A 26,306-nucleotide genomic window follows, 5' to 3' on the forward strand; every position below is an offset into this window, starting at 1 on the left:
GATGGGATAAAAAAAAAACGTATTATAACACAAAAAATTACACATTTCAGCTTTATAAATGACATTTCTTTCTGTAATATCAAATTAAACTACCTCAAGGCACACGCCTTCTCATTGTGTTATTTTGCCTTGTTTGAGGCTGACACCTACTGGTGATTCAGCTGCTTTGCAAGCTTTATTCTGCTTGGCAAAATATGAGATGTCAGCCTGGATTCTTCATCGGATTAATTCATAATGTTTCTTAATAACCTCTTAGGCAAATCACTTATGTTGCACTGTGAAATTATCCATATGATTTAATCTTTGTGTATTTAGTCAGTTAGCATTCATCCTCACCGCAGTAACATTTTCTCCCAAGAGGATGTCAGTCACTATAAACCCTGCATTCATGCATATTATTCATGCATTTTGTCCCAAAGAGCTATTCAGAAGCTCAACGGTTACCAGTTTGAGAACAACGCCCTGCGTGTGTCATACATCCCCGACGAGAACTCTGAGGTCGACTCTCAACGAGGCCCAGACAATGGCCGTCGTCCCGGATACGGTCCACGAGGAAACTCCCGCCAGATGTCGCCTGGTTCGGGAATCCCCTCCAAACATCAGCATGCTGACATCCCTCTCAGACTGCTGGTGCCCACACAATACGTGGGTGCCATCATTGGCAAGGAGGGCGCCACCATCCGTAACATCACCAAGCAGACCCAGAGCAAGTGAGTGATTGCCTCTAAGTGTGATTTTATGGTAAATATCATGGAAAGGAACAGACACTAATTTAATTCAACCCTCTACCGCACGCATTATGATAAATCTATAGAAAAAATATTTGACTCTTTTTCTTTTCTTTGACTTGAAGTGTTGTAAAAAAAATAAATAAATGGAAAAAATATTATTTTAAGGTACTTTATGATATGTTGCCATACGGTGGATAATAGTGAAAATAACTTAGAATAAGTGTAAGTGTATATAGTTAATATTTTTACCCAGAAATGTTGTTTGTTTTGAATCACTTGGTGCTATTATAAGCTTTAACAGAAATTAAAAACAACACCTTATACATATTTTCCAACATCTTGTGCTTTTATTTATTCCATTCTCTTTTGCTGAATAATGCTGTATATTCTTTGAATTTCATTACTTTTTCATGAATATTACTTAAATTGCAAATCATGTATCATAAAACATTGACATAAAACCAAAAATATTGTAGTTCATGAAAATTCAACATTACGCAATCTTATGAGAGAAAGGTTATGAAAATAAATCCCCCATAATCCTTGAAACTTCACCTTTTTTCTGTTAGTGTATTGTTAGGGTGAAGAGCACCAAATGTGATGTGTACCTGTGTCTTCACCTTTTTTTTTTTTTCCAGAGGTGAGACACAGGTACACATCAGATTTGGTGCTCTTCACCCTAACAATACACTTACATCCACTTGCACCTGCCTTTTTGAGACAACATGGTAGGACAGTGGTATGTCTGGGCCAGTATACTGGCTGTGATGGCAGATCTCTGATGTTGATTTAATCCATAATATAAATGCCACGGCAGTCCTTAACATATGACTAATCAACATTATATCACTAGCATTAATGTTTTTATTGTTATAGCTTAACAGACTGCAGCTAATTTGTGCTAGCTATCTAACCTATTATAATAAAGTCATTCCATTGCGCAGTGTTGCCATTTGGCAACACAGACATTTTATCGATTTACCAAAAACTAATTTCATAACTTTTTTGAGTGGTGAATGTCATCATAACATACCTGAGATGATGTTAACATTTTTTCCCTTGTTTGTTACTGACGTTTTAATTTGCTTCCAGCAACTACCGACAAGAGACGGCAGTCTGTCAGAAATCACGCCACAGAAAAAAATTGCATGTGACTTAACCAAAGCACATCATTGGCTAAACTAAGGTCTTCTCTTACCAACAAAAAAAATGAGAATGTTCTCTTCAAGAGACAGTGGCGAGGGTAGAACACAAAGAGGTGCCATATGGCAACACCATGCAGTAGAGGGTTGAAAGAATAATTCATGATTTTTAAGATTTTTAAGATTTTTTTTTTTTTAATTTTGCTTGTACCTTTGTATACTTTATTCACTGTTTGTGGCTTAACTTTTACGATACCTCCTGCTCTTCTTCTCTCATCTCTTAGGATTGATGTGCATCGTAAAGAGAACGCAGGTGCTGCCGAAAAGCCCATAAGTATCCATTCTACCCCAGAGGGCTGTTCAGCTGCCTGCCGCATGATCCTGGAAATCATGAACCAGGAGGCCAAGGACACCAAAACGTGAGTGATAATGACAAGTTTACACGCTCAGTCAAGTCCAGAATGATGATTCCTTGCACATTTCATATGTGAAACTGTAATCTACACTACCAGTTTGGGGTCTTTAAAAAAAGAAAAACAAAACATAAATTTGTGCTTTTATTAACCAGTTGATTAAAAGTGACAGTAATGACTTTTATATTGTTACAAAATATTTATATTTCAAATAAATGCTGTTTGTTTGAATTTCTATTCATTAAAGAACCATGAAAAAGGTATCACAATTTCCACAGAAATATTTAGGGGTAACACTTCAGGATGGGGAACACACATTCACTATTAACTACAACTTTTTCCTTTAATAAACTCCTAATGTATTGCTTAATAAAAGCTAGTTTTTGTAGCATATAAGTTCAGGTAGTGGGTAGGATTAAGGGATGTAGAATATGGTCATGCAAAATATGTGCTTTATACCTACTAATAAACAGCCTAGTAAAATGCAAGCGATTAAGCAACTTGTTAAAAGTGAGAATTGAACCTTAAAATAAAGTGTTAAAATTTTTGGTAGCATAGCTGTTTTCAACATTGATAATAATAATAAATGTGTCTTGAATGATTTCTGAAGGATCATGTGACACTGAAGACTGTAGTAATGATGCTGAAAATTCAGCTTTGATCACAGGAATAAATTAAAATTTAAAATAGAAAACATTTTAAACTGTAATAATATTTCACAATATTACTGTTTTTACTGTATTTTTGATCAAATACATGCAGCCGTGGTGAGCATAAGAGACTTTCAAAAACCTTTAAAAATCGTACAGACCCCAAACTTGCGATTTTCATACATTTCTGTGGATTGTCAGTTCATGTCTGCTCTCAGATCTTCCAATAACAATTTTTATTCATTTCCGGTAGTGCTGACGAGGTTCCTCTGAAGGTTCTTGCTCACAACAACTTTGTTGGACGTTTGATTGGCAAAGAAGGACGCAACCTGAAGAAAGTGGAACAGGACACCGATACCAAGATCACAATTTCACCGTAAGCAATGACAGGACACAAAACAATTAAAGGAGCCCACCAGTGGCCTAATTTCATACTGAGCCGCCTTAACACGATTGGTAGAGTTTTATTCTGAATGTCTCTCACTGCAGACTGCAGGATCTGACCCTTTATAACCCAGAGAGGACCATTACAGTGAAAGGCTCGATCGAAGCGTGCTGCCTGGCAGAACAGGAGATCATGAAGAAAGTGCGGGAGGCATATGACAATGACATCGCTGCCATGAATGTGAGTTTGTGTAAGAGAGAAAAATGTGGAAAAACTTAATTGGCCAATAAACATGAATGTGAAGGCTAATCTGAATCAACATTCCCATTTCATCCAGCAACAGACTCACCTGATCCCTGGACTAAACCTGGGAGCCATTGGTCTCTTCCCGCCATCCTCAGCCATGCCGCCTCCTGCCCTCGGAAACTCTGTGCCTGGTCCTCCTTATGGCCCTATTGGGGTACGACCAATTTTCTCACTATTCATTACTTTTAAAAATCATAGATACCGGTGTCACATAAACTTATGCCTCTATAGCATCTTTATCTTATTATGGTCTGTTAACACAAATCTTTTTCGGGGTGTTCACCATATGTTGTGGTGTGAAAGTTATTTGTTTTGTATCTCCCTACAGGCCTCTGAACAGGAGACTGTCCATGTGTACATCCCAGCCCAAGCTGTGGGAGCCCTTATTGGCAAGAAGGGACAGCATATCAAGCAGCTAAGCCGTTTTGCTGGAGCGTCTATTAAGGTAACCTTTAGGGAATATAAACATTTATAAAACTTAGAGGACTAAGGATATTTTTAAATATATCTCTGATGGTGTTCATCTGAAAGAAGATAGTCATACACACCTGGGATGGCTTGAGGGTGATTTAATCATGAGATAGTTCACTCAAAAATGAGAATCATCCCTTTAAAAACTGTAAATACACCTTTTGCATTTCAGGGTCTGTTTGGACCCTGTGCAACGTGAGCTTATAATACATAACTTCAACTAAAGCCATATTGTATCTAATCAGCAACTTCTCATTGAGTGAATGCACAATGCATGCTACTGTTTTTTTTTTTTTTTTTACTGTGATATTACTTAATTTACCCCCTGTTTATTAGTTAAAAAAATGAGATTCTTTGAAATTTCAAATTTTGTAAGAAATTTCTAATTCTATTTTTATGTGAAATGTTATTTGAATAAATCATTAGATGAAATGTATTAGAACCTAATATGAGAATTACCAGTATGAACAATAGTCTAAATTGATGAAACCCACATATTTTTTTTTGTACAAAAAAATCAATGTTACTCTGAAACATTTTCAAATAAAATGTATTTATTTTACTTGCATAAATGTTTTAATATGAAAAAAAATGATGATGATAAACGGCTTGAATCTCCTTTTTATGCTTAAATGGTTCATCAGTAGGTGGTAGCAAATTGAACTTTATGTGGACTTTTCTTTTCCACCCTCTTTCTTTCTTTCTTTCTTTTTTCTTTTTTTCAAATTTAGACTATTTGGTCTGTGAACTTTTTCTCTACAAACACATCAAGACATTAATTTGTTTTGTTTGTTTTTTCATTTCATATAAATGAAATGCAGCTCTAGTGGGAAAGAAAAATATGTATGAGAGTGTAGGAAAGAGGCTATATGTGTTTTACAGAAGTAATTTGAGACAAATCTAATTAATAGATGAAAAAATAATCAACATAATTTCATGTGTAAAGCCACAGTTCACTTTCAGTCTAATTACGGAGCCGAACACAAAAGGTGAAACAATTTAGTTTAAATGGTTACATCAATTACATTTTTGTTTAAAGAAAATCTGAAAAATAAATAAACATTTATTTTGACAGTTGTAACAAACTTGCAGTTTCATCTTCATACTAAAAAAACTTTTTTTTTTTTTTTTTTTTTGGATGTACCTCTTCTTGGTTAAAACAGAGCTGAATTCAATAGGAGAACGAGATTGTTCACCCAAAAATGAATTTTTTTTCTTGCAATGTTTTTGAATGAATCATCATTGTTTTTACTTGGAGTCTTTCAGTGAAATCAACACATCCCTTAAACATCCCAAATGCGTTTTTCCTTTAGATCGCACCTGCAGAGGCTCCAGACTCGAAAATGCGAATGGTCATAGTGACGGGGCCACCTGAGGCTCAGTTCAAGGTTTGCATGAATGCATGGTTTGCAAAGTCATTTTAGAAAATATTTGAAAAGAATTGGTTGTCAGAAAGACCCTCCGTAGATACACAAGTCATTTATCAAGCCCTATGCGTTTTAGGCTCAAGGAAGAATATACGGTAAGCTGAAGGAAGAGAACTTCTTTGGCCCCAAAGAGGAGGTGAAGTTGGAGACGCACATCAAAGTAGCAGCTGCAGCAGCAGGAAGGGTCATCGGAAAGGGCGGGAAAACTGTAAGTCATGCATCATTAACATATTGCTAATAGATGTCCGATGACAACACCTCCTTAGAGGAAGCTACTTCATGATATGAAATGTTGGAGACAGATAATTACAGAGAAAAGGTCTGCCAAAATATATTGGTGGCAGTATGTGTATCAGCCATAATTATTTTTATGGCTTTAATTTATTTTTATATATATAATTATTACTTTGTCAATCCAAAAGATATAATAATAATAATAATAATAATAATAATCTTATTATATTATATTTTTTCCCCTAATACTGGAAGCAGCTAATAGTACAGCAATTATTTACCAAGCTGTAGTACTTTAAAGGTATCTTTTCTAGTCATCTATTATGTTTTTATGGCTAATTTCACTTGAAGTGTATGATTTTATATATATTAGGGGTGCACCAATGTAGCAGGCTATGTTTGACCCAATGAATCACTCATAGTTTAATCCAGGGTTTCCAGTCCACGGTTTTTCCCTACACCAAACATTGTTGCATGCCTCCCATCTAAAAATTGTAAATAGCTTTGTTGCTTATGATAAGAAAGTCTTTGCTTTCAAATTCTTTTTTATCACGAAATATTAACATTTAAACCTCTAATGTTATAGTATTGTGCCAAATGAGAGGTTTCCCTGTATAGTTTACATCAGTAGTTGGAAAAAACTTTTTTTTTCCTTAAGACAATCAAACTATCGATATCAGCAGATATTATTCTGAATAATTGGCTCCCGGTATTGGCAGAGAAATGTAATACTGTTGCATCTCTTAAAAAAAAAAAAAAAAAAAAAATGTTTTAATATGAAAAAAATGATGATGATAAACGGCTTGAATCTCCTTTTTATGCTTAAATGGTTCATCAGTAGGTGGTAGCAAATTGAACTTTATGTGGACTTTTCTTTTCCACCCTCTTTCTTTCTTTTTTCTTTTTTTCAAATTTAGACTATTTGGTCTGTGAACTTTTTCTCTACAAACACATCAAGACATTAATTTAAAAAACTATCGATTAAAAAAAAAAATGTTGCTTTCTGCATCATTCAGTGTCACATGATCCTTCAGAAATCATTCTAATACGTTCTAATACACTGATTTGGTGCTCAAGAAACATTTCTTATTATTACCAATGTTAAAAACATTTTTTTTGCTTAATGTTTTTGTGAAAATTATGATAAATTTGATACAAAACGCATTACATTAAGCCAAAATGTATATTTGAGAATGGGTAATTTTTGAAGAATGGAACAGAAAGTTGATGAAAATATTTTAATAATTTAATTTTTCATTATAAATGTATTTACTCCTCAGTTTTGAGTAATTTAATGCATCCTTGGTAAATGAGTTTTAATTTAAAAAAATAAAATAAAAAAAATTCCTTCTGGAGCATCATTGAATGTTTGAACCTTTTTTTAATAGTTGTATTTGAGTCCCTCAGTTGTCCTCAGTGTGAAAGATGGATCTCAAAATCATTCAGTCACTGCTGTAAAGGGTTCAAATATGCAAAAATGCTAAAACTGAAGAAACTGCAAGACCTGGAGGAATTTTCTGAAGAACAGAGCTCAGTTTAACTGCTCAGGACAAACAAGAGACTCATGAACAACCATCACAAAACAACAACAACAAAAAAACAGACGTAGATCATCCAGATAACCACACACCGTATTAAGAATCAGTGGGTCACATACTTTTGAACGGTGTCATTTTAATAAATTCAATAAAAAAAAAATTGTCCTGTGGATTATATATAAACATATTTTTTGTAAAATATCTTACTCAGGACAGTACTAAATAAAAAATAATTTTGTTTTGTATGATCTCTCTTATTTTGATTAAAATTATTCACATTTTCACAGATTCTGCAAGGGGTTCCCAAACTTTTGCATGCCACTGTGTGTGTGTGTGTATATATAATATATCATGTTAAATTCATATATGAGAACATAATAAAAAAAAAATGATGGAATGTGGTGATCAAGACTTATCCCACTGATTTAATTGATCCCCTGTGCTTAAACTACCCATTAGGTGAACGAGCTGCAGAACCTCACCGCTGCTGAAGTAGTGGTTCCCCGAGAGCAAACCCCTGATGAACACGACCAGGTCATCGTCAAAATCATCGGCCATTTTTACGCAAGTCAGGTGAGTTGCTTATCTTTCTGTATTCCCTGCATAAATGCACTGCACTTAGTTAGGAGTGGACACCCAAAGAGCTTGGATGACATTTCTTTTGGCTTGAACGTAACTAAAAACTTTTATATGTAAAGAATGCAGCAGACAATGCTAAAATGCTTTGTTTCCTCTCTAGTTGGCACAGAGGAAGATCAGGGACATTTTGACACAAGTCAAGCAGCAGCAGAAAGGAGGTATGGGAGTCCAGCAGGGGCCCAATCCACAGGGCATGACTGAGCTGGGGACCCCGCCGCAGGGACTGGCACAAGAACCCAGGAGGAAGTGAGAGGCCGGTGCCGCTAGCCAGTCAGACGGACAGACAAATGGGAGGACAAACGAGTGGACTGACTGAGAGAGAGAGTGACACACAGACCCAGCGGTAGACAGGGAGAAATGAGCAGCAAACTGAGAGGGAATTAAAAAGAGAACAAAAGACAAAAAAAAAAAAAATGCCTGAGAGAGAAAGAAGACACAAGTTTAGTGAAAATGAACAAGAAAAAAAAAAAAAAAAAGAGTGATTTTTCTAAAGAAGAGAGATGACTAGAAAACAGAGACCAGATGCCAGGCCAGGTGGAGTGACTGAGGATGGCGAGGAGGTCCGTCAGAGCGGAGCACCCTCTGGTGAGAGCTTTTATTCATAGCCGCTTCTTAGGAATAGGGCATAATGATGGTCCCGCAAAAGTGTATTCCTAAAGGATTTCAGTTACATAGGACCCTCAGCCATCAGCAGTCACTTCCGAATTTTAACTGTGTGTTTTTTTAAAGATAGAGATATATGTATAGAAATGTTTATTCAGAGGTATTATTAATGAAATGCAGTGAGGTAGAGATGGGAGACCGAGAGAGCAGAGAACCAGTCGCAATTTATTAGTGGGCGTGGTCACCAATCAGGTGACTTCTCCCTACCTATCAGAGATGAGGGGAGGGGCCAAAGTTGTTAACACTGCTCTTGAAGTCCCCCACGCTAAACTGTGGGGGTGACGAGATGAAAAAAAGATGAAAAAATGAGGTTGTAAATATAATCTTCATGACTTTGAGTTGAGATGCTGCACGTTTAACCGTCTGCAATCGCGCACCTGGTTTGAGAGGGTTGCTTGCGCCGTTATTCGGAGGCTTCCCTTTCAGGCCGCGTGCCGTTTGGCCGGCGGGGCGTGCGGCGAGAGTTCAGTAAGCGTGTGGGCTAAAGGTGACCTTTGCAGTTGTATTGCAGTGGCTCAGCTTTTTAACGTGCGGAAGGCCAACATTTCTGCCCTAAACCACGCCGGCGATGATCGCTGCAGCGCCGCTCACACCTAAACGGCATATTTTATATATATTATATATATATGATATGTGAGTTAACCTGGCCCCTCATTGCATTGGAGCAGGCAGACGATGAAATGGAGCGTACCGTAATTTCAGAAAACTGACTTTGAGCATTTTTTAAAAAAGTGTTCTCTTTTAGGAATGTGTGATTTTCGTCATCCGTAAACCTGGTCTTCAGACGTATTGTTCTGTTTTTCCTGAGAATAGAAATGCTGTAAAAAATATGCAGAGACCGAATCAAGTAAGGACAGTCGTCCTGAATGCCAGGTTTGATTTGACAGGTACAGCCTCCACAAACCTGCCTTTAGGTCAAAGGTCAAGAACAGGTGATAGCAATATGGTTTCTGTGCTCTCTCTCGCCCACTTTGTTCGACATTTGCCGATGAGGTTGCCAGGGTCCTGGCCTTTCTCACTGAACTTAGAACAGATTAGATAAAATGAATTAAGAAAAAAACAAAAATACTACCTCAGGGTATTGTTACCTCAGTATTCCTAATTTCGTTCTTCTTTTCTTTTTTTTTTCTTTTTTCCCCACTTTTTTTTTTTTTGCTTGCTGGTGTTTTATATAAAAGCTGATGGTCTTGAATATTTTATTTTTTTAAGGAAGAAATATTTTAGATTTTTTTCCCTTTATTTTCTTTTTTGGTATGCGTGTATGTGAGAGTGTAATTGAGGTTTTTTTCCCCTCACCTGAGCTCAGAAGGACTCCCAGGAAAGTGATGAATTGTTTCGCCTGGGGGTCTTTAAAGATTCACACTTGAAATCATTGGCCAATGGGACGTAGGACGGATCTTACCATCTCTTAATGGTGCATAATGAATGTTGCCATACCACAGGTAACTCATTTTGACGCAAATGCGTATGTTTGCTGTACAAGCTGACTATAGAAAACTAAAAATGGCCTTTTCTTCTAACTTGTGCCATTTATTTTTGCACCTGTGGTGTGATCTTGATCATTCTGCACTTTGATATCATTGGTTGGCTTACTTGAAAGGGCTTGACTTGCTCGAAAAAAAAAAGCATGTCGACCATCGTCGGCCCTAAGACACCGAATGTGAAGCATTTAACATCTTTCTCTTTTTTTCTTTTGGATGGAGTCTCGTCCTTCTCCATTGTCCTGTGCAAGTGTGCGTGAGTGTGTTTTCTAATTGAGTTTAAGTGTTAAATCTTTTTTTGTTGGGGAAGTGGTTTGGGTGTTTTAAAAAGGCAGAAATATAGAAAACACTCTATGGCCTCGGTCATACTCATTTTTTTAAACTGACTGAGAACAAAAGGTACCTTTTGGAAAAACGGGAGCCAAAAAAAAAAATATGTAAAACGAAAGCATACACATCTCTCAAATTTAAACCTGTAAATAATTTGTTCGATGGAACAATCTGGAAAAAAAAAAAAAAAAAAAATTGTTTGTATTTTTTTAGAATAAAATACTAATTGGATAAAGGAAGGAAAGACTTTTAGCCGTTAAAGATGGATGGACACTGCCAGACCGCGTCCTTTTCAGGTTCCATTAAGACATCTGCGAAGGGTTTGCCAGCATGTTCACTTTCAAATGAAAATTAGCCCAAGCTTTATTTACCCTCAAGACATCCTATATGACTTTCTTCTTTTTGATGAACACAATCAGAGAAATATTAATAAATATCCTGATGCATCCAGGCTTTATAATGGCATTGAGCGAAACCAACGAGTATAAGCTACAAGTACAAGCTAGACATTTTACTTCATAACTTGTTAAATATGGATATTTTTTGCACAAACGCTTCGCTTCAGAAGGTTTTTATTAACCCCCCAGAGCCGTGTGGAGTACGTTTATAAATGGACGGATGCACTTTCTTCAGCTCATACTCGTTGGTTTCGCTCACTGCCATTATAAAGCTTGGATGCGTCAGGATATTTATTAATATTTCTCTGATTGTGTTCATCAGAAAGTCATATACACCTATAGGATGGCTTGAGGGTGATTAAAGCGTAAGCTAATTTTAATTTGAAAGTGAACTAATCCTTTAACAGGTCAAGGTCTTTTATTTTGTTTGTTTTTTTGTTTTTTTACAAAAGCTTCCCTTTTTCACACTAGATGACAGTCTTCTGTTTTCTGCTTGAGGATTGAACTTGTCAATGACTCGTCTCAATGGAGACACAATACATACTGCTCTCCAGGCGGGAAAGAAGTGTCTGTCCCGTTCCAGCCCATAGATTTCTGTCAGACACCAAGACACACTCACACACTTCTGCTCTGTTTGTTCAGACTGCAGCAGCCCTTTTGCTTTTACCTTTTTTGTTTTTATTTCTGACAGCAAGCTTTATTTGGACATGACATCTGGTTGAGAACTGTTTCATCAATAAAAGACAAAAAAAAAAAAAAAAAAAAGAAAAGAAAATATGTGAGCGAGAATTATTAACATAACAACAGATCTCCAAGAACTAACATAGTTGACAAAAAAACAAAAAACAAAAGAAAAAAAAATGAAATAGTAGATATGTTATTGTAATTGCATTTTTATTATTTTATATTTTTTATTATTTGGGTGAAAGGTATAAGCGATGAGAGGGAGATGCCCTGGACCGTTTCAATGGACAGGTGGACATTTTGTAAAGCTTTTAGATGTCACATTTGCCCCCTTCCTTTCAACCCGTGTACTTACCTTTCATCACTTTACACCACTCGCTACCTTCATCCGCTCGTTTTTGTTTTGCGTTAGTATCGATTCAAAAGAGTCATTAGCGAGCAACGTCATTTCAGTTCTGGAATAGAACGCCCTCTCTCACGCTGGCCTCGTTTGTGACCGTTTTCTCTGTTCAGTTCAGTCGTTGGATGTTGAGTTTCTTTGCAATTTATTTTTCCTCAATCGTTTATTTTTTTATTTAATTTTTTTTCCCTCAAATTTTCTCCATTTGTTTAGTTTGGATTATAGCAAGGTTTCTCCTCGATCAGAGTTCTTTATGCACAGACACCTCTTACACTGCTACTAGTTCATTTGAAATACTAACAAATGATTCACTCTTCATGTAATACCTGTGCCAAACTGGGGTTCTCTTTGTGTTCTGTTGTTGTGCTCCAGAAAAAAAGGAACTAATTAAGAATTAGGAATGGATGCAGTGCTATATATATATATATATATATATATATATGTGTATGTATGTATATATATGTGTATGTATGTATATATATATATATATATACATATACATATATACGGTTCCCTGAGTACCGCAAGTCGACTTCCTGTTTGGCACTTGGAAATGTTGTTGTCTTCTCTCATTTTCATTTCGATGTCCTCCACACGTTGTTAGTGGCTAGGGCTTGAACAAAAGCAGTCGAACCGTTTCGCTAGCATACTTGAGCTTCGAAAAAAGATAGTATGTTGTTTACTTATGCAAATCTGTGACGAGTCAAACGAATGGCTGTCGTTTGTCACACGGACTGTTAAGTGTCCACTGGGAAAAGTTGCATTGCAGTGCATAGATTTACACGTAGACCACAGGTTGAAGTGCAGCTTGGTTGGGTGTGATTATCATATCGACGTTGCATGCCACTGTTGTATCTCACCGTGCTAGTTTCTGGCCTCTCCTTTAGGAAAACATTTGGGTGCTACAAATGACGACTCAAACCTCACATAACTAGGAACGCTACCTCAAGACTTAGCCATAAGATTGTTTTTATCAAGCAGACGAGAGCGAAAGTGCATGTTACATTTTACTTTTGAGTTTTAATTTATTTTTAGCTTTTCATTTCTGTAGAGGTTTGGATAGAATACTACTCCAGCTTAGAGTTGGGACTCTTTCGAGGGTGAGGTGGCAGGACAGAAAAAAACGGATGTGCGGTGTGATGGTTAGCACGGGAGAGAGGAGGGACCTGTGAAATTCGGTTAGTGCACAATTAAGCTCAGCTAGGATTCTCCCCACATCATGGCACAAATGTTAATAGGCCAGCATTAGTAGAGTGACTGATATTAGCTGTGTAGACGGAACACACAATTGTGCCTGTTGCGCTATCTTCTCTGTGTCCTTTCCCACCTCGATGGCACCACACTACCTCCATGCCATGCAGCCTTGACCCCGAGTACAACCCTTCCTGTTTAGAAGCCCTTCACAAAACAGCTTCACTTTCTTTCTTTTTTTTTTTTTGCTGAAACTAGATTTAAATCGGCAATAAAATGGCACATTCTGCCCGGAGCTTCTACTAACATTCTGTCCTCCACCTGTAGTCCCATTTTATGACTTCACGGCCTGAATCGAAAGGCATGACACCTGTAACCATGTTTTTTTTTCTTCTTTTTTTTTTGTTGATCTACCTCTTAGAATAAAGACAAATGGATAGGACATGTCATAAATCTAAAAAAAAAAAAAAAAAAAAGGACACAAAAAAATGTTAAGCTTAATAAATCAATAATAATAATCATAATAATAATAAATGATTTGAGCAACTGGGTAGCAGCATCTCCATATTGTAGTCGATAGGAGTCTTTTACTTCCAAAGATGATTTTTCTTCAGATGTTTTTGAAATTGTTCAGGATGAATTTGGAAATGGAATAGACGTGGTGGGAGGGGAAGTAACATAAAAAAATGTCAATTTCACTATCCAGTCTATTTTTTGTTTCATTATTATTAAACTGACTTTATTTTTTAACTTACAAATTCTTCATCTTTCTATTTGATTTATATTTCTGATGGCTTTTTAAAAATTGACATAGGATTGTATTTCTTATGTTTGCAATAGAATCCGCTCTCTTTCTCTGTGAACCGCAACATAATAGTATCTTTTCAGGCCACACAGAGCAGCATGATGTTGAAATCGTTTTCATTTTTTTTGTGTTTCATTTCACCTGTAATGATGCAACAGGAGAGTGAAGGTCTGTTGAATTGAATAGGGCACATTTTAGGAGGATGAGACAGGAGGAAGGAGACCTTTATCAGACTACCTTTATTCCTTCACCCTTCTTACAGCAGGTGCCACAGACATTATCGGGACTTTCAGCCTCTGCCTGCCTGATTTTTTTTTTTTTTTTTTTTTATTCTCATCCACAATTGTTTTGAACTCCTTGTAAAGAATACAGAGCATAGATATGAATGTGACAATAAAAGATGAGTAAACCGGTGTCCTCTTGTGTCTGGACTGTATTTGTGTGTGTTTGTGTTCGCTTGGGCACATCTAGCTTCATCTGTCATATATTATAAAACACATACTGTTAGATATGTTAAAGCTGAATGGACTGAAAGTCAGTTTTGTCCATTAAACATTTAAGTTACAGTACTTAAATACAGAAGAACACAATACAAATCGTACAATATCTATTTTATGTTAAAGGATTAGTTCACTTTCAAATAAAATGTTCCTGATAATTTACTCACCCTCATGTCATCCAAGATGTTCATGTCTGTCTTTCTTCAGTTGAAAAGAAACAAAGGTTTTTGATGAAAACATTCCAGGATTATTCTCCTTATAGTGGACTTCAATGGAGCCCAAATGATTGAAGGTCAAAATTACAGTTTCAGTGAAGCTTCAAAGGGCTTTAAACGATACCAGACGAGGAATAAGGGTCTTATCTAGTGAAACAATCAAATTTATATGCTTTATAAAAAGCAATGGAAAAAATGGAACTGGTGCCGCGTTTGTTCCGTAAGTAGAATAGGGAAGGCGTAGGACATACAGCGTAAGCTTCTTGAAGAATACACAAAGTGTGGTTTTGGCGTAACCACTTGGAAAGTCATCATTTGTTTATATAAAGCATATACCTTTAAATTTTTTGGAAAATGACAGATTTATCAGGAAATTTTTATTTGAAAGTGAACTAATCCTTTAATGTTAAGGTTGAGGTATAACATTGACATATAACAAATGCTTATCAAAAATATTTTCAAAACATGGGTCATTTTTTACACCTGGATTTGTTGTAATTAATCTGTATCTCTGAAAGAGTCAAAGGTCCAATTGCACAAATTTTCTCAGTGATTTTGTATATTGGTTTCAGGAAAATTTGACTGAATTCTGTCATCCGAACAGTCATATATGTATATATTTTTCATAGTTGAGTAAATATTTTAGCTTAATATAGACTGAAGACAGGTTTATACTGAAGGGTGAATAAGGGTATTTTTTTTAGAAATCAGGGAGAATTGTGACATTTTAAAAATATTTGTTAAATTGATTGCATTTTTAATAACTAACTTGAAGTACAAGGCTTTTTTGTTTGTTTTTTAAAAATAATTCTTTTACTGTATAAATGTTGCTGAAAATCCTAGTTTCCCACTATTGCCTGACAACTAGCCATGGTCTCCCATATTAACCTGAAAAATTAGAATGTGTTGACATTAGAAAACTTCTATAGGCTAATATTCTTCATAATAATAATAATAATAATAACTTCTGAAAGATTTGCAATTACTTGCAATGAAGACTTGAGCCTTGATCCAGGAATGAACAAACATTTGTTCTCCCCCAGTTTAATTGTGGAGTAGAATTAATTATAAATATTTAAAAACTTAATACATAGGCTATATTTTTGCACAGCATTATAGTTGTTAAGTTTTATTTAGTTAAAGTCACAATTAGCAACTGAAATAGAACTGTGTAACTTTATTTATACTAAATGACAATGCTTTTGATGAACATAATATATACACATTAAAATTGAAGGTTATTCCTTTAAAAGTCTTTAAGTAAATAAATGGATGTAAAAGACGTAACTCAACCGACGAAACGTTTTTTGTTGTTATTGATAATTAAAATTATGAATTAGATTATGTAACATACTGTACAAATAATAATAAAAAATAATTTAATGCTATAAATAGCCTATATTTTAAATACGCTAATGTATTGTTATTTGGCTGTAAATTCAAGTTATATTTAAGTATGTCTAAAAAAATGTCTAAAGGTTTCATCATAGACACATGATTGGTTAACGTTTGTGACGCAGGCATCACAGTTTTGACCAATCAGCGTTAGGCGGGTAAGTTTCAAAACACAAATGGCGACGGAGAGAGTCGAAGCGTGAGTATTATCTAACAAACTATAAGGACAACAACATTTATTAGAACTTTGTTATAGTGTTTTATACTTTTAAAGTACGTGTGGTGAAAGTACAAAGCCCTGAAATGTGTCTCCCTTTACAAAGTCTCCATTTTAATTGTGGTTTTCAGTTATTTTTGTTAAACGATGTCTACTACCCTCTGACGCATATATATATATATATATATAACGTTACTTCAATTTTAACCATTCAGGGTTTGGTTATACATCCAAACCACCCGTTCTCATAACTGTGCAACTCTTATCATTATGTTTGTGACCGCGTAAATTCAACATGGCTATGTCATTATTTGAAATACACTTGGGAAATTTTACAAGGTCGTTTGAGTTAAATAATTTCCTTCGTTATGTAAAACAATAGACATGCACGTGAGTGTGACAACCCTAAATGCATGTCCTCTTCAGTTGATAGATTATGTATATACAGGGATTGTTTTCATTTTGTTTTAAAGTAAGTAACGTTAGAGTCAAGTTTCCTTTGTGATTTACTAATTCATGCATATCAGAGGGTTAACCAAAATGACCGAAAGATACTAAAACCCTTAAATTTGCTCAGACTGTTGTTTTAACAGTTTACTTTTTAAAGACAGAAAATATGAATGAATAAACACTAAATAATTGTCTCTGCTTTCAGACTTCTGGAAAGGACTGACCCTTCCTTCTTGAAATCATGCAACACCACCGAACTGCAGGAAACAGGAGAGGGAGAAATTATAGCTCCTTATCTGATGGTAAAGTTTTATGTATAACTGCAGTTTATGATGACATCTTCCTTTTAAAAACTCACTACTATGAAACAACAAAATGGGATGATGTAATAAAATATAGATGTTTTAAAGTCAACATGTAATCGGTATAGACAGTTTTTTTTTTTGTTTTTTTTTATGGAATATTGCGGTATTTATTATAAATGATTTATCCATGCTCATTATTTTGTTAAATTCATGTGCACCTGTAATCTTCAATCAAAATAAATTCCTCTCCCTCTTGCAACAACATCTCTTCTCTGATTAAGTGTTTACTGGCATGAGGGCGGGACTGTCACTCACATGAGATCGACCAATAGCAAAACCGCAACCATCCAATCAATTCCAGATAGACAAAATCAAGTCCCTCCCTAAATTTCTCTTCTTCTTCAAAGCCGCTTCACTTGCACATGCATCACAGTAGGAAAGAAAAGACTGTCACGTCTTGCATTTCATGCTAACTTTAAGGCATTTGTTTGTTTGTGTAGGACTGCAGGCGGAAACAGAAGCATATATTCAGGCAGCTGTGTGTGGTGGATGACATGATCAAGCTGCTGGCAGGTCTGGAGTCAGTGGATCAGCTGCTGAATGAGCCATGTCCCCAAAACCCAGGTAACACACACATTATTGTGAATTGTACATGACTGTTCATTGTGGCTATGTTTGCAAAACAGTGAAATGCCTTAAAGCAGTTGTTCCCAAATCTTTCCTGAAGGACCCCCAGCACTGCACATTTTGTATGTCGCCCTTATCTGACACACCCACTTCAGGTCTTGCAGTCTCTACTAATGAGCTGATGATTTGAGTCAGGTGTGTTAGATAAGAGACATCCAAAATGTGCAGTGCTGGGGGTCTTTCAGGACAGATTTGGGAACCACTGCCTTAGAGGATTAGTTCACTTTCAAATTACATTTTCCTGATAATTTACTCACCCCCATGTCATCCAAGATGTTCATGTCTTTCTTTCTTCAGTCGAAAAGAAATGAAGGTTTTTGAGGAAAACATTCCAGGATTTTTCTCCATATAGTGGACTTCACTAGAGCTTCAAAGGGCTCTACACGTCACTGTCTCAGTCGAGGAATAAGGGAAACGATTATATAAATAAATAAATAAAAATGTATATACTTTTTAACCACAAATGCTCATCTTGAACTGCTCTGCGATCCACCACACATGACGTAATCACGTTAGGAAGGTCACGCGTGACATAGGTGAAAGTACAGATCCGGTCTCTACACGGCGAACGTGCAAAGATTAAGCCAAACGCCCTTTACAGTAAAAAGGTAAAACAACAATATTGAACAATTTTGAAGTTGGAGGAGAAAATGAGGAGTTTTTCACCCTACCGCAGTACTTCTGCCTATGTCACATGTGACCTTTCTCATGCAATTACGTAATGCGTGGCGGATCGCAGAGCAGTGCAAGACGAGCATTTGTGGTTAAAAGTATGTAAATCTTTGTTTTTTTTTAGAAAATGACCAACTGTTTTGCTAGATAAGACCCTTATTCCTCGTCTGGGATAGTGTAGAGCCCTTCTTTAAGCCGTACTGAAACTGTAATTTTGACCTTCAACCCGTTGTACCCCACTGAAGTCCACTATATGGAGAATAATCCTGGAATGTTTTCATCAAAAACCTTAATTTCTTTTTTAACTGAAGAATTTTTTCATGTCTTTCTTTCTTCAGTCAAAAAAGAAATTAAGGTTTCTTGGAATTGTAGGGAAATTTTACATTTAAAGACACAAAGATCAAATATGATGAACATCCAGAGTCAGAGTTTAAAAAAATAAAGAAAAAATGACTGAAGAATAGTTTGCAGTGTCATCAGAAGTCTCACAGCACAGTTTCCACAGCAATTATACTCTAACAGAGTCTACTAACTACATTACTACTTAGGTTAATTCTGATTGGCTAAGAAATATCTCTATCCATCATGATGCTGATGCTTGGACCCTGGATTTAGGTACAGGATGTCATCATTACAAGGCGTCTGCAGGTCTCAAGCAGAATGCCATTTGTCATTAGTACCAATACCAGACCTGCACACAGAACACTAGTGCACATACACAGATACAAAGGATTCACATCTTCAAGGCTGAAGTTGGCCGGGCTTTAACTATAATAGGAAATATATTCCCAAAACATTCTGATAAGTTGTATTTTTCTGGGTACAGAAATTAGGGTACATTTTGAGAGGTACAGGCAATATTCATCATTGTTCTCTAATGTTTGAAGATGAAAATAAATGCTTTAACATATGTTGAAGAAGTCATTCAAATAATTTAATATTTAGAAGGATAAATGTTGATTAATAACTTGATTATAAATCACTTAAAAGATATATATTGAAGCGACAGTGGATTCCTGAATCCAACCCTTCAGATGACATGGGGTGAGTAAATTATCAGCAAATTTTAATTCTGAACTAATCCATTAATTTGGGTGCACAGGTAATGAAGCTCGTTGTGCATGGAAGGCTTTAAAAGCAGAATATCAGGAGAGAGTTCAGGAGGTGGAAGGGCTGATCAATGCTGTCCAGGTACGCATGGAAGAGCTTCAGGGTAAACGGCAGAAACTGGAGACTCTACTGTCCACTCTGCAGATAAAGGTAGCCAGACTTTTCTTTTTTCTCTTTGTCTCTTTATTTTTTCAATACATGAAGAAAAATGGCTTTTTATCTACTTTATCAAACTAATCTGATTTATGTTATGCATTAATCTGATTTATTGTGCTGCCCTTAATAAACTCCAACAATGATAAAATGAGAGCACTTTTATGATGCAGTTTTATGCAGCTAAACATATGGAGTTTCATACTTGCATTTTCATACAGTTGAATTGTACATGAAATCTTTTTCTTATTCAGAAGGAGGAGTGCAAAGAAAAGGAGAGAATCACAGCTAAACAAAATCAGAGAGCTGAGGTAAGACTTCCACTCACTTTAAACTTCCTGTTTTTTTTAGACTTCCAGTAATTTTAACTTTTCTGTGGGACAAACAGGTTGAATCAAATTGTTTAAATTCTCATTCCTTTCTCTCACAAACAGAAACAAATCAACTTTCAGTTAGAAGATTCCCTGCAGGCAGCCCAGAACGCCTTGAATGTGTGTGATTTGCATCTGTCTAAGCTTAAGGATGAGATTGAAAAACAGCAGGCTCGAATTAGTGACTGGACACTATTAAGAGAAAGGTGAGTCTGTATATAGGAAAAGTTTGGGGTCAGTAAGATTTTTTTTTTGTTTTGGTTTTTAAAGAAATTAATATTTACCGTTATTCAGCAAAGATGCATTAAATTGTTCTAAAAGGACAAAGACATTTACTGTATACTGTTAGGAAAGTTTTCTATTTCAAATAAATGTTCTTTTTAAATTCAGAATTCATCAAAGATTCTAAAGATTGTTAGATTGCTGTGACTGATTACACTAAAGATTTTTGTTTCCCTAAAACACTGCTTGTTCTTTGTCTCTCAGCCTGCAAACCTTGGTCACAGCAACTCACAGAAATATGCAGTATAGGCTGCTCTCAGTCAGTCCCTCTGAGCTGTGCCTTGAGCTCTTGCCTCGTGCAGCCGAAAAATCATTAGAACCGCTGCGTGTCTCCATCACCATGACAACCAGTGACGAATTTCATCTTCAGGTACTGTGTCTCAGCATAATATTTCCCTAAAGTGATGCTGAGAGCTGTGATAATGTGAAGTGAGTGATGATTTCAAGAAAGGAGCATGCTTCTTATAATAAAACATGTACATGCTCCCATACGTAGTGCTGCAACTGAACATAATGTTTTTTGCAGTCTTGTTCTAGTTAATATAGCATCTTATATATATATATATATATATATATATATATATATATATATATATATATATATATATATATATATATATATATATATATATATATATATATATATATAATTATATAATTACACACACATATATGTATATATGTGTGTGTGTGTGTGTGTGTGTATAAGTTTAAATTCAAATTCACTCACATTGTTATAATTATACTATACTTTGTAATGCTTTATTGTAGTGCTCTTTTATTTTTCTTTCTTTCTTGCTTTCTTTACTATGTGCACTTCTAAAACTTAAAGAGTGTGGAAATGCTAAAACAATTTAGGGCTTTTTTTTCTTTATTTAATTACTGAAAAAAAAAAAAGATCAGAACAAAGATAAAATAAAATAAAAAATTACAAAGTGCAAAGAGTTAATATTCCTCTAGAACTACATTTCTTTTAAGTTTTATCTGGTTTTCATTTCGTTTCATTACATTATTGTGAATGTATCTCTTTCCTGTCTGTAGGTGTTTCAGGGAACCGCTGGCCTGGTAGAGGAGGCGGTGAACGGTCCACTTAGGCAAGTGAGTGCTGCCCTTGTAGAGGTGATGGAGAGGTACATAAGTCAAGGAGAGATGCTGTCTGAGATTCAGGCTCTTCACTCCAGGTACATTTTCATAAAGTATAATCATACATTCTTTGTAGAAGTGTTTCTTTAAAACTTATTTCTATTATTTTGTAAAGGTCTGTTGATATTAGATGCTGATAAAGAAAATGGTTCAAAAAACCCCAGTGAAGTCACAGAACTCATCCTCAAAATGAAAATCTTTTTTCTGTAACTTGTGAAATGTTGTGACAGCTGCATAGTCTATTCTTCATTCAGCATGTTTTGAGAAGTTAGCTCAAAATGTCCCAGTACTGACAAACAGGCACTATTTGATCCTCCTGGTCCCCATCGACCTAAACTGTGTGCTCTCCTGTGCGTTATCAAATGCATCAAGGAAGACTGATACAGAGGCAGTTGTCTTTGCCTTGAACAGACTTGCCTAGTGGCGGTTTTAATTTTGTTCTGGAGACTGAACCCACGCTCTGCTGTCACACTGGAGCGCACTTGCCACCAACTGGACAGGGGTGGGAATTACAGTTACAAGTTACAACAGATCTCCCTCAGTCAAAATGATGGACGGCCTTCAGTTTGTTCTGTCACATTTAAAAAACATTGTCAATGATGGAAAACATTCAGTTAACGTGACCTTTGCTCAGATTTATTATTACGATGGCCCTTTCCTGTAGCTCAGTGGTTAGAGCATGGCACTAGCAATGCCAAGGTCATGGGTTCGATCCTAGGGATTGCACAGACTCAGATACAAATGTATAGTATAATGCAATGTAAGTCGCTTTGGATAAAAGCGTCTGCCAAATGCATAAATATAATATATCATTAAAGTAACCAGCAAGAATTTCCCCTCCTTTTATGGTTTTATTGGATCTCAGTTGCTGACGAATGTTTTAATTTAAGTTAACAACACTGGAACTCAGCATTACTACTTTACAGCAAAAAAAGGGAAACTTGTCTTACACAATGAATAATTTTACTCCCTGTATCTCATTTACAATTTTTCATGTTTCATCAGGTTTGCAATTGATTGGTGTCCTGCTGAAAAGCTTCTGATCTTTCTCAAGACTGCGACCACCGTATGTCACCTAAGGGTTGAGGAGGGTTACCCATCACATGGCCGAGCTACTCTTCTGTCTGTGAGAAAAGACGGCAATCTGTTTGATATCACCAATCTACAGGTAAGGAAGAGTGAAAAGGTGTCCTTTTTTTATAATTGTGATGCAAAGCATCAAGATATGCAAATATCCATGTCATTGCTTTTTGCTGCATAGTTGATCTTCTGTTTCCGCCATATTCAAACTTCATAAATTTTGTGCCAAGTTCTTAGAATTGTACTGTGTTGTTCATGTTGGCTTGGTATGGTTTTGAAAAACCATTGTGTTTTTCTGTTTAATGACCACCATGTAACCATCAAAATAAAATATAATTACATATTTTCCTTTAAAACACTTTAAAAAAACTTTAAAACATCCATAATGCAAAATGATCTTACAGACACACACCCACACACACAGGAATAAATTAGTGAGACTACAAATATTGCTCTGTTATAATTTGTCAAATAAAATCAGCCAAAATGCACAATTACCACAAAAATGACATGGTGACGCCAAAATGGAGAACAATGCACTCCCGCTCTGAGAGAGAGAGAAAGAGAGATTAAAGGATGATACAATACAATTTGGCACAAACTTCAGTACAAAAAAAACGCTAAACTTAGACAAAAAAGTTATTTTTATTGTAATAATTATGATTTCATAATCTATAGATATAAATCCAACTGGAAAAACTTATGAAAAGATGTCTTTCAATTAGTCAAATAGCAATAGGAAATAGTGGAGTACTGCAGCCATCTACTGTTTAAAGTTATAATTTTTTATTTTTAAAACTATGTTGTCCAACAGATGGCAAAAATCTTAACACTAAACCATGGCAAATTGTCTATGTAGTCTCCATGAATGAAAGTTAGAAATGTGGGTCTTCTTTAAAGTGAATTTTACATAAATGCTTATTTTGAAAAAAACAACACAAACCTATTTTTTAAAAAAAATAAAAATTATTAATTTATATAAATTTAAAGCATGCCATAAATGTAGAGTAAAACGGCACAAATGTATAGTAAAAACATTAATAAATTAAGTAAAATGACATAAAAAAAAACAACAACATTTTGTTACAAAATCACATTTTATATTCTGGGGTCAACAGATTCTGTGTACATCCCAAATGAATATCATACAAGGGTTAAATATCATTCATAGATATCATTAGACTTTTGGGGAGTCGTACCACATGGCATTTTACAACCTGAACTAACCAATCATTTCCTAACTAAATAAGTATAAAATTACTCCAATCAATTTAATGTTTTTATGAATTTCATTAATGTTGTAGAATGTTATCATTGTTTTTTTTTTTACAGTATATATATAAATTGATATTTCATTTGCTCATCATAGAAGAGATGCATTCAAGTTATTGTATGAATTGCACCAAGCATGGTGACCCAGCATTTCCCACAAGACAAGTAAATGGTAAATCCCCCGATATAAGAGGTCAAGATGTTACCAGCTCAGATCAACATGTAACATGTCATTTCTCAGTTCAGTTTGTTCATTCATAAGTGACTGTTTTCAGCCCCCAGAGCAGCATCCTGTCCTGACAGAGTGGCTTGAGTTTCTCTCCTCCAATCCGAACATCTGATGGCACACAATTTACTCCAGAGTCAGAAAGGAATATCTCCATCACGTACGTCATGTACTGAGTCAGAGTCTATTACATTACATGTACACCACCTGCATTGTACAGTTCTAGTTGTATTATTGATATATAAATGAATGTTTGTATTGTGTCTGTGTGTGTATTGTGAGTCAGTGCTTTCAGTCTTTATCTAACCAACCCAGACTGTTATTATTATACATTATAATTATTATTTGCATTGCTCTTCACACATATCAAAGGATTTGGCAAATCAGCATTTAAATGTTTTGCCTCATTACATGTTTTCAAGTAGAAAAGAGCTCTGCATTGTTCAGTCTGTAATTACAGGAGGTCACATGACTCGCAGCAGTATAGTTTGTTTAAATGTCAAGTTTCTGTAAATAAAATAAATCTAAAATGTATTACATGGCATCTAGTTTTCACTTCACTCTTTTACTTTTACACTTCTACTTGTTTTTGAACACTAGAGGGCAGCACTTTCTGTAAGTAGCACCACATGCACATTCCATCCACTGTTGTCTGACATAACAGGTTAGGTAACAATTTAGACTGGAGTTTGTTCTTCTGTTGCCTGGATATTTAATCCTTTTTTTTTTTTTAACTACACAACAGTTTCACTTTTTAAGTGCCGTACATTTCCACCTCAGACACGAAAATCTCCCATCACGTTGGCTTCTGTCCTCCCCTGAGCTTGTTATGAAACAAGAGATCAAATTCACAATCATTTTTTTCTTCCCAGGGTTATTCTGATATACTCTACTTGGCCCTTGGAGCATGACTCCACTTTCTGTACTAGTTATCCGCCCTCTGGCGCTGCTCAACAGGAGCTGCTCTCATTGGCCAAATAAGATGTGAGGTTTGTTTTGGATTTGGCCAATAGGGAGCTGTGAAACCGATTATGAGGGCACAATGACCCAGTTCTGGGTCCATGTGTGTGGAGATCACTCCACATATTCTCTGCTCATTCTAGTGTCTGTAATGAGAGGGGGCATGGTATCTGTTGTGCTTTGACAATTGTCTTTGTAGATCAGATTCCGTGTCTAATGGTCAAAAGTCATTATTTGCTAAGACCTGTCTTACTTTCCCGAGTTCTTCGTAATCACCTTGGCTATATATATATATATATATGGTCCTATGCAATATATAGTATTTGTTTGCATAGCTAATTGAAACATACTTTAACCCCATTCTTTCCAAATCACTTTTTCATATGTAAAAAATATTTGTTAAAATGAATTCAAATTAGTGTACTTAGTTGATTTTATAATTAATGAATGATGTAAGCATTGTATTCTTATCCTGTTCTGTTTTAATTTTTTCCCAATTTGCTTAATATTTTCTGCTTGTTTATTTACTATTATTAAATATTTGAATAATATTTACTAATATAGTAATAACCATTTGCAAGAACTTTTAGATGCTTTAGGTATTTTGAGTTAATTTGTTTCTTAGGGTTGCAGTATTATTAAATGGCCCATTAATTTTTATACATTTCCAGGATTTAATATTTCCAATGTTTCTCTATTTATATATTTGCCGTTCGAACGTCGTAGTCTTTTTTTTTTTTTTTTATAGAAGTGAGCTTAATGAGCTCATTAAGGATGAATTAATTTAATAAAAAAAATAAAGTAAAACTGTAATATTGTGAAATATTATTAAAATAGCTGGTATCTATTTTAATTTAATTTATTCATGTGATGGCAAAGCTGAATTTTCAGCATCATTTCTCCAGTCTTCAGTATCATTTGGTGTTCAAGAAACTATTAGTATTATCATTGTTGAAAACAGTTGTGCTGATTAATATTTTTGTGGAAACCGTGATACCTTTTTTTCAGCATTCTTTGATGAATGGGTAGTTCAAAAGAACAGCATTTACACCACCAGTCAAAAGTTTGGAAACATTACTATTTTTAATGTTTTTGAAGTGTCTTATGCTCATCAAGCCTGCATTTATTACATAATAAATGCAGAAACAACAATAATATTGTGAAATATTATTACAATTTAAAATTATGGTTTTCTATTTCAATATACTTTAAATAAAAATGTATTTCTGTGATGGAAAGCTGAATTGTCAGCATCATTAGTCCAGTCTTCAGTGTCACATGATCCTTCAGAAATCATTCTAATATGATTTATGATCAATGTTGGAAACAGTTGTGTTGCTTAATATTGTTTTATAACCTGTGATACTTTTTTGATTCTTG

General features: G+C 35.2%; 2 protein-coding genes across 8 annotated transcripts in view; both read left to right on the plus strand.

The window, feature by feature from the left end:
* The window catches only part of igf2bp1 (insulin-like growth factor 2 mRNA binding protein 1), a 38,217-nt gene extending 29,246 nt beyond the window's left edge, over positions 1-8,971 (plus strand). The window contains exons 6-15 of one of the 3 annotated variants that reach the window (XM_067372630.1): positions 420-710; positions 2,158-2,292; positions 3,190-3,312; positions 3,426-3,561; positions 3,659-3,831; positions 3,931-4,072; positions 5,412-5,486; positions 5,602-5,733; positions 7,757-7,870; positions 8,037-8,971. In XM_067372630.1, coding sequence (XP_067228731.1) covers positions 420-710; positions 2,158-2,292; positions 3,190-3,312; positions 3,426-3,561; positions 3,659-3,831; positions 3,931-4,072; positions 5,412-5,486; positions 5,602-5,733; positions 7,757-7,870; positions 8,037-8,186 — 1,471 coding nt within the window. In that variant the 3' untranslated portion in view covers positions 8,187-8,971. The remainder of the gene's footprint in view (positions 1-419; positions 711-2,157; positions 2,293-3,189; positions 3,313-3,425; positions 3,562-3,658; positions 3,832-3,930; positions 4,073-5,411; positions 5,487-5,601; positions 5,734-7,756; positions 7,871-8,036) is intronic. The other 2 variants (XM_067372638.1, XM_067372643.1) reach the window with 2 other exon arrangements.
* Positions 8,972-16,162: 7,191 nt separating this feature from the next.
* Positions 16,163-24,495, plus strand: si:dkey-225f5.4 (ZW10 interactor). Of its 5 annotated transcripts, none has more exons than XM_067372649.1 (11): positions 16,163-16,197; positions 16,871-16,967; positions 17,471-17,594; positions 19,432-19,589; positions 19,847-19,903; positions 20,027-20,169; positions 20,450-20,615; positions 21,287-21,426; positions 22,394-22,556; positions 23,801-23,912; positions 24,016-24,495. In XM_067372649.1, exons 1-11 carry the CDS (start codon positions 16,175-16,177, stop codon positions 24,051-24,053), a joined length of 1,221 nt encoding a protein of 406 aa, XP_067228750.1. In that variant the 5' UTR covers positions 16,163-16,174; the 3' UTR covers positions 24,054-24,495. The 5 variants fall into 5 exon arrangements, with proteins under 5 accessions (XP_067228750.1, XP_067228769.1, XP_067228789.1 ...); XM_067372668.1 differs by having other exon boundaries at positions 23,838-23,912; XM_067372688.1 differs by having other exon boundaries at positions 23,841-23,912.
* The last annotated feature ends 1,811 nt before the right edge of the window (positions 24,496-26,306 follow it).

The sequence above is a fragment of the Chanodichthys erythropterus genome, chromosome 3 (assembly GCF_024489055.1).
Source record: "Chanodichthys erythropterus isolate Z2021 chromosome 3, ASM2448905v1, whole genome shotgun sequence".
Lineage (NCBI taxonomy): Eukaryota > Metazoa > Chordata > Actinopteri > Cypriniformes > Xenocyprididae > Chanodichthys > Chanodichthys erythropterus.